Source organism: Protopterus annectens, chromosome 5.part1 (assembly GCF_019279795.1).
Source record: "Protopterus annectens isolate FY-2018-M chromosome 5.part1, PAN1.0, whole genome shotgun sequence".
In the NCBI taxonomy this organism is placed as follows: Eukaryota; Metazoa; Chordata; order Ceratodontiformes; family Protopteridae; genus Protopterus; species Protopterus annectens.
In genome coordinates this window covers 366,767,247-366,776,446 of record NC_056736.1, presented here as the reverse complement: position 1 = coordinate 366,776,446, position 9,200 = coordinate 366,767,247, and the positions used below count along the sequence as shown (strand labels likewise).

The window sequence follows — 9,200 nt, the reverse complement described above, 5'->3', positions numbered from 1 at the left end:
TTGTGTCTTTGGGGTTTGTTTTCATTTATATAAATGTATGATTGCCTATGGTTTAATAAAGATGTTTCTTGTTTCAAAAAAGGTCAGGAATTGAATAATTTATGTAATGTTGCTTGGGTTATATGATATATAGCAACATATGTGAAGTATGTTTCTAAACATAAACTTGTTAATACAGTTTAATTACTTTTATATAAATGTAAATTTCCCTACATCACAAGTGATAATTCATTTAAGGTATTTAATAAAATAAAATAGCAATGTGATTGTCTTCCTCCAAACCTAAGAATCCTGTCTTATCCTCAAAATCAAACCCATCTTTTCCTACCTTCATTGTTCACATACTTTCCCAGGTAGTAACATAACCTGTACCAAAAGATTAAAAAGAAAGGAGTCTATTCAAAATTATTTCTGATACCCATGAATGAGGAAACCTGGATACCTGTTTTGGACCTGGTTTCCCTAAATCTCCATGTCAAGGTTTCAAAATCTTCAAAATGGTGACTGCACAGTCACTTTCCCCTGATTCCTCCTCTAATTTTCTTTGTAACTTTGGATTTAAAAGATGTAACCCCCCACATACCCATTCACATAAACTTCAGATGCTTTTTAAAATTATCTATTTCTGGCTCACATTTTCAGTTCTTTTCTTTACCCTTTGGTTTCTCCACAGCACCAATGGTATTCACAAAGTATTTAGCACCACTGATTGTTTTTTTTTTCTTTTTTTCTTTTTAAAGTTAACAAGAAATTCACTTACTTCCCTGCTTGGGTGATTGCCTTATTTTTGCAGACTACATTCAAAACTGTCAGGAATCTCTGGGTCTATATTACAAGATCAAATGCTTAGGTGATCAAACACCTAAACATCGAACTTGTAATATCGAAAGCAAAAAATGTCCGATTTAATGCAGGGAAAGATTTCCCTTGGCTGTTCGCTGGATTTTGCCATTTTGTCTACTGTAGAGTGATCTCGGAGTTGGTATATTTAGTTAGGGGCGGTGTGCCACTTAGTTTGGCTGTAAAGTTATTTTTTTTTCTGTGGCTGACTGATGTGTTTTCTGCGCAGTTCGACGTTTTTGGGTTCGATATTACAAGTTCGATGTTTAAGTGTTCGATCACTTTAGCATTCGATTTTGTAATACAGACGTGGAATCTTTCCTCTTTCAGAAATTTACTTCAGAACTTAGGTTTTCAGTACAATCTGGAAAAATTATTTTTCGTTCCTTCTCAGAAAATAATTCTTGTAGGATGCCTACTAGACAGTTCAAAAATGAGGGCATTTATGTGTTTTTTACAGTTTTTAGTAGAATCTAGAACAGATGCTGCCATTAAAAAGGTATAATTAATAGAGCATATAAAATATTGCATGATAAATTTAAGAATCAATCAGAAGAAGTTAGAAAAGATTGAGAAGAGGGATTGGATAAGCAATTCACAAAGCAACAATTGGAGGATATATGTATGCCTCCCAAATATGCAACAAAATCTAGAAGATTTAGGATTTTTGCTTGGAAATGTTTACATAGATATTTTTATACCCCAAGTAGACTCCAGATAATTTTTACTGAGGTAGACAGCAAATGTTGGAGGTGTAACGGGGAAGAAAGAGGTACTTGGGAACATATTTTCTAGTAGTGCAGTGGATTGGTGGACTTTAAGGATTATGTGCAGGATGCACTATCTCTGAGATGCTGGGTGGACAGATTGGTGTGATGAGGACGATGATATTTTCTGAGCTGTGATACAGAATTGGAATTGCCTTTTTGTCATATTAGATGCTGACTTGTGCAGTACAGTGTGTATGACCTCATGAACAGCTGGTAGGATTAGCTCTTCACCAGTGCTATGTGTTTTTTCTGATTTAGCAATCAGTAAGGAAATGTGAGAGGTGTGCAACCTATCATCTTCTTGTTTGGATGTTGCCGAAAACATACCTGCCAATGTTGGTTATTTCAAAATTTTTTTCTTTAACTGCTTCAAAATATGACAAATCCTATCTGCATGAATGTTTATTAAATGTTCTGCTAGTTTTGAAGGCTTCATAGATTCATCCGAAAAAAAGTTTTGGCAAATCAGGCACACTGGTAATGTTTTCTTTGTAGGCGAATGAATACAGCCATATTTCAAATATTTGATATCATATTGTCTACATTTCTTCTTGGGTTCAGCCATGATATTATCTGTAAAAAGAGTTAAATTTACATATGTTAACATGCAAATTTATCACGTACTTAAACCAAAATATTTTTTAATATTTTATTAAATATAAAAATACTCGCTGTTTTATTGGAGCAACAATAAGTTGCTTTGTATGTGATCCATGTAGGTTAGGTACTGACTAGGTATCGACAAGGTATCCAATATGCACTAAAATTTTTAGGTTCTTATTGCATTTGTAAGCGTTGTCGCCTCACAGTAAGACGTTGTCCTGTTCGATTCTCAGCTAAAGCATCTTCTGTGTGGAGACGTGCGTGAATGGGCGTACCTTCGTTGAAGGTTGTGCGTCAGGGCTGGCAACTCAGCACGTAAAAAATCTACTGCCAATCATTAGCGGACCGGAGTTCCGCTGTGGCGACCCCTAACCGGGAAAAGCCGAAAGACACAACATTGCACTTGTAACACACATGAAATTATGAACTGCATGTTACACAATTCAGAAACAATCTAAAACTGATTTCATACGTATCACATAATGTATGCTGACCCCTTAACCTGCAAACAAAAGCCTTCATCTTTTAAATCCATGTCTCTTTGAAGCTCTTCAGATAAAACAAATTACAATGATGTAGCATTCTCATGACTGCAACCCAAGATGTAAAACACACTACCCAAACAAGTAAAGTAAGCATCTTCTCTCCATTAAGTGGATCTGCAACACATATTCATTAAATAAAAACACTCCAAATTATGCAAAACATGATGTTTTATACACTTGAATATCTCACATCTGGAAAACCCATTCAAATTATGATACAGAATCTATGCTATATTCTGACTAAAACCATGAAACTGCTTTTTATCATTATGTCTTGCTGTAGCTGTCATGTATTCATTTATTCAATTTCAGTACCCACTCTATCAGTTCAGGGCTGAAAGCAGACCAAACCTACTTCTACAAGTAACTGACTCTTGGCATGAATCAATTCTGGATATGACCCCAGACTGTCTGAATATGTACCCCCCACATACACACACAGGTACATACCTGGGGTAGTTCTGAGTACAGACAATGCACCTACTCTGTTGGTCTTTGTCTTTAGAATATATGAGGAAACCACAGCCCCAAGAATTAACTGACATGGACCCAAACTTGTTTACCAAATCACATCACCAAGTACTGTGAGTCAGCAATGCTAACCACTGCATTAGGAGGGTGGTCTAATGGTTAAGGTGTTTACCTTACAAACACAATGTACAGAGTTTGAATCTCACAGGGGATAATTGGCTAGGCTTAAAATGGCTCGCAAGGGCAGTTAGCCTAGTATTAACCTATGAACCATACTGCCTCAGTTTCCTTCTTTCGTACACTAATATAAACATTGGTTTTATAAAAAATAATTACCTACTACTGCAGCTCAAGTGCTACCAAAGCTGTGTTTTTTAGTTGGCCATTACTTTTTTCTCACTTCCAACTACACCTTGTTACAACATGTTACAATACTTTTATTCTGCTGTATATGCAGTCCTTCAATATGCAATGACTGTGTTTAAATTACTGCTCTATGAGGAAGGTGAAAAAATGAAGGTAGATAAAAAACCAATCTGTCACGTCAGTGACAGTTTACTTCCTAGCCTCCAGTCCTTGCGCACAACTTACCATTATGTATTCTGCTTACTGTGACAGTTTTTTTCCTGCTAACTTACAAGAAACATTGGAATGGTGCAAGAAGAAGGAAGGCATTCAGTCACTGTGTGCATCAGGGCAGACTGCAGTGATTGTATAGACATAGATAAGGAGACTATACTAGCCATAACTTAAACTAAATATGTAAGTGGGTGTTATTTATCTATCTATATATATTATATATATATATATATATATATATATATATATATATATATATATATATAGATAGATATAGATATATACATATATATATATATATATATATATATATATATATATATATGTATGTAGGTCTACTTTGGAAGACCGAAATACCACAACACTGACTTTCACAATCCCGAGACAAGAAGGTCGACAAGATCAGAAAGCCGATGTCCCAGAACACCAACTGTGAACTCCAGGTAAGTAACCACTTGTCCAAAAAAATATAAAATTAAACCCAAAGCAACTTAAACCCACCGATGTGGAGGGCTTTGCCCCCCCAACTAAATATACCAACTCTGAGGTCGCACTACTGTGCGGATAAGGGGCAAAGTTCAACACGGTGACCAAGTGGTTAATTACCTGGAGTTCACAGTCAGTGTTCTGGGACGCTGTTTTCTGATCTTGTCAGCCTTCTCATTTGTGGATTGTGAAAGTCAGTATATTTGGGTCTTCCGAAGTAGACACATGCATATCTATATACACTTATAAACACACACACTGCGAGCTTTTGGGCTGGTTCCTGCAAGAGCTTTTGCGTTGCAAGGTGGTCAGGCAAACGAGAAGGTTACTCACACTGGACAGGTGTTTGAAGAAGGCGATTATAGAAAAGTAAGATTCGTTGGTCGGCAAAAAGAGGTAAATGAACGTTTTGCTATTAACTTGGTTGCAGAAGAACCACCCATTGAAGTAGAGGAGAATGTAACATCTTGCAATGGTGGTGGAGGTCCTCTTGGACATCCTAGAGTATATATTAACTTGGACAATGATTCTAAATTTGGAACGTGTGGTTATTGTGGACTGCGATTTAAAAGGAAACATCATCACTGAAAAGAAGCAGCTTTTTTGTTCTAATAATTTCAATTAATCAATTGATGGTCAACGTTATATATACTGTGTTAACTGAATGTACTGATTGTCTGAAGAAGTCGAGAATCTGACGAAAATGCATACTGTCCGTTATCAGAGGATTAAGGTGTTTACATGTTTTTTCGTGGCTGGTGACAGCCTTGGCTGCTTGGTTTTGGAATAAAGAGCTTTGGCTGACTTCCTGGTGGCGATTGTTTCGTTTCGTGGTTGCCTTTTGACTAAGTAACCACTTGTCCAAAAAAATATAAAATTAAACCCAAAGCAACTTAAACCCACCGATGTGGAGGGCTTTGCCCCCCCAACTAAATATACCAACTCTGAGGTCGCACTACTGTGCGGATAAGGGGCAAAGTTCAACACGGTGACCAAGTGGTTACTTACCTGGAGTTCACAGTCAGTGTTCTGGGACGCTGTTTTCTGATCTTGTCAGCCTTCTCATTTGTGGATTGTGAAAGTCAGTATATTTGGGTCTTCCGAAGTAGACACATACATATCTATATACACTTATAAACACACACACACACATATATATATGTATATATATATATATACATATATATATATATATACATATATATATATATATATATGTGTGTATATATATATATATAAATATATATATATATATATATATATATATATATATTTATATATGTATATATATGTATATATATATATATATATATATACATACACACACACACTCCAATTAATTGAAGTTTGTTATTGTCAACATATTTATGTTTATAGAGTTACTATTAGAACAACGAAAACGCATTTTGTCGAATGTATTTTTGTCAACACATGTAGGACGAACAGGCAAAACAGCGAAGTGGCTGTTCAGTGAATTCTTTCTCTGGGAAAGGAGTCTCTTGACCGCTTTGTTGCTTTGCCGTGTTCTGAAGTGTAGTGTGGTCCCTTGTCCGGTATAGCTCCTGAGCGTGAATGTGCAACAGTTACTGACCTTAGGGTTAGGGTGCCGGTTAAGGTAAGTGCATATGTATGGAAGTGTTTACTGTTTTTTTTTTCGTTAGATGTATGGTTGGGTTAAGTGCATATGTGTATTTAGTTGTTTACTGTTTTTTTTGGGGGGGGTATAATTAGGGTTATGGCATGTGTGTATGTGTTTGGAAGTATTTAATGGTTTTTTTTTTGGGGGGGGGGGGGGGTTGGAACAGTGATTTCTTTCCCTAGGAAAGAAATTGCTGTTCTGTGGTTTCAACATTTTCAGCTTTCACTGAAAATGTGTCGATGAAACATCGTTCTCTGTTTTCAGCATTCGGTGTTTCAATATAGACCTGTGTTTATATATACATACGTTCCTAATGAATTTAAGATTATTATTATTGCTATTATTTTTATATTTATTGCTGATTCTACCAGAAACACAGTAACTTGACTTAAAAATCCAGTTATAAACAATGGTTTTGTCTTCTGACAACTGTGTTCAGTTTCTGCAGCAGAAATACACATCTATTCTAGAATTATCTGTGATGTCTGAACATCACTCTTCAGGATTCTTGCTGCCTCCACTATCATAATAATCAAGAAGAATCTTGCAAAACAAGGATAAATTATTACTTTCAAAAGTGGACTACAATATGTACCTTAACCAGCTGTGACATGAAATATGTATATCTTAAGGGACTCAGGCAGATTTAGCTTTTGTTAAAACAAATATTTAGAACACATTTAAGAAATCCCGCATTTGTGAATTCAAATGATCATTTGAGCCCTGCAATGAAGTTCCAATTCTGCCAATAAAACAATAGTGAATCTGCACCTTAGCCTGATAATTGTGCTGCACATGCAAGTAAAGATGCAGCATATATATATATATATATATATATATATATATATATATATATATATATATATATATATATATAAAATATGCGGCTCTAATTTTAGCTGTAAACCCAGGTGCCTAGATGTTGCTGTGTCATAATATGAATAAATCACTGAAGTCATGACAGAAATGAGAACTGCCAAAAATGCATACTTCACAGAGAGAGACACCAGGTATGGTATTTCTTACCTTTGTAAGCTGCACTACACACTATGATGAGAATTATATGCAGATCCACATTGTATTGTACAGTGAACAAGTCATAACATGCACATATTCCTGGCGATGCAGGCTGGACTTATCACTTAAAATCCCGATCACTTGAAAGTGCGAGCCCACCAACAATTTGCTTATTAAGACCTCTTGCCGGCCTTGAATGGTGATCACTAAGATGTGGCAATGCATGACTGTATATGTGCATAGTTAAGTGCAGAAGTGTTTAAAAAAAATTTAATTATACATTTTTTTCAGCACTTAATTGTTGTGCTTTATGATCTCACCGCCCTCTTACTTTTATTAAAAGCCCCTCTTTTGCTCCAGAGGTCACTACTGCCCCCAGGATCATTCTACCACCCTTCAGTGGGGGGTGGTACCACCCACTTTGGGAATCACTGATCTAGATGGACTCAGCAAAAATAATATTAGTCACATCCTTGCTCAGACAGTGGTGCTCCCTTCTTTTAAAAATGGCCAAGTGCAATTGCACCAAATTTCTTCACTCAGGGTAAAGGGTCTCTGATTCACTCAACCAAAACATTCTTTATATGACAGCCTGGATGATGGAATTCTAATCCCTCTCAGGCATCTATTCTATTTGGAAATGCAGAAGGTATTAAAGAAGGCTATGAAACCTGCTAGTAGAAAATAGCATTTGGCCAGGTGGTGGAAATTTTCCTGCCTGATGCCATAAAAAGAACCAAAACGCATTAAAAGCAGAAGCTCCTCTGGTTCTTCAATGTCTGTGTGAATTATAGAAATCTGGCCTTTCCTATTCATCTATTAAGATTCATCTTTTGACCATTTCTGCCTGTCTGCCTCCTTTCTTCCTTATCTCAAGTAAAACCGTTTTTGAAAGGGATACTACGTATTCGTCCTTCTAGAAAACAGGCAACGACTGGGGATCTTAACTGTAAATTAACTTGCGTTTCCTTTTGAATCAACCCATCAGGCTGATTTAAAGTTCCTGACATGGAAAACTGAGTTACCGCTCTGACTTCAGCTAGGAAAATGTCTGAGTTGCAAACTGTAAATGGTTATTCACCATAACCTCACTTTTAATAATGATAGTTTATTCTTAAGATTCAACCGTACCTCTCAACTGTCCAGATTTTCACAGAATGTCCAGATTTATACCTTATATTATTGGTCTTCTCCTGATAACATTTGTGGTTTTCTGACAAATCACTGAGAATTGAAGTCACTAAACAATGACATAAATTTGAGTTTCAGACTTCATATCCTAGCGGTAGACTGTAGACATATTCTACAGGTGGCAGACTGGTCATCATTGACAATCATACTGCCAAAGTAGTTAGGAAATTCTTCTATGTGGCCCATCTAATTACTAAAGGGTTTACATCTAGAAATAAAGAGGTTATAGTTCCCCTCTACTCGTCACTCATTAGACCCATCATAGAGTACAATACCCCATTTGGGATGTACCTCACAAGACACTTCCAACAGCTGGAAAGACCACAAAAGTACCTCACCAAGAGGATTACTGGTCTCAAACATATGTCCTATGCAGCCCGACTGAAAAAACTCCGGCTGTACTCAGTGGCATATCCCTTACTCAGAGGTGATCTCTGCCTGACTTGCAAAGCCATGTCCAACTCAGAATTGATGGACATGCTCCACCTAAAGAAATCCAAGTCACTGCTAGCTACGCGCTCTAGTGAGCTAAACCTCGCCACAACAATAAATAGAACATGCTGGAGGGATAGATTCCTGTCACAGAGACTCCCCATGCTTTGGAACAAAATTCCAAATTATATCAGGCAGAGCCCCTCACTAACACTCTTCAAGAGAAACCTTGACGAGTGGATGGGTAACAGAAAATACACCCCTGGGATCACTTCATTGACTCTGCTTGACAGAGGATCAGCTAATTAATCAATGGAGCTGTGAAAGCCGTCACACTCTGTCTAGGCTTATAAATGCCCACAGGCAGATAGCCTAGTACCTACCTATGAACCTATGAACCTATCCATATGCACCTTCACTAAAAATGAAAAGATTGATGCCTTATCCAGATTTAGCGCTGGTTTTATGAGAACTCTTTGCCAGGGGCTCCAGGACTGTGACCCTCCTTCCTCTTTCCTAACTAAATAAGCTTCAGTAATTATCTCATATGGCTTAGGCCACTGCAACAGTGATCAAATGAAGAACACATTACTGTTGTACAAGTAAACTTACAGTAACATTAGCTGT

General features: G+C 36.8%; 1 protein-coding gene across 1 annotated transcript; it reads left to right on the top strand.

Moving 5' to 3' along the window:
• Positions 1 to 4,552: 4,552 nt before the first annotated feature.
• Positions 4,553 to 4,903, top strand: LOC122803165 (NADH dehydrogenase [ubiquinone] iron-sulfur protein 6, mitochondrial-like; the record flags this gene model as incomplete). The annotated part of the gene is made up of 1 exon (XM_044072782.1): positions 4,553 to 4,903. A coding segment is annotated over one exon (330 nt), but the record flags the coding sequence as incomplete, so codon positions are not given.
• Between the last annotated feature and the right edge of the window lie 4,297 nt (positions 4,904 to 9,200).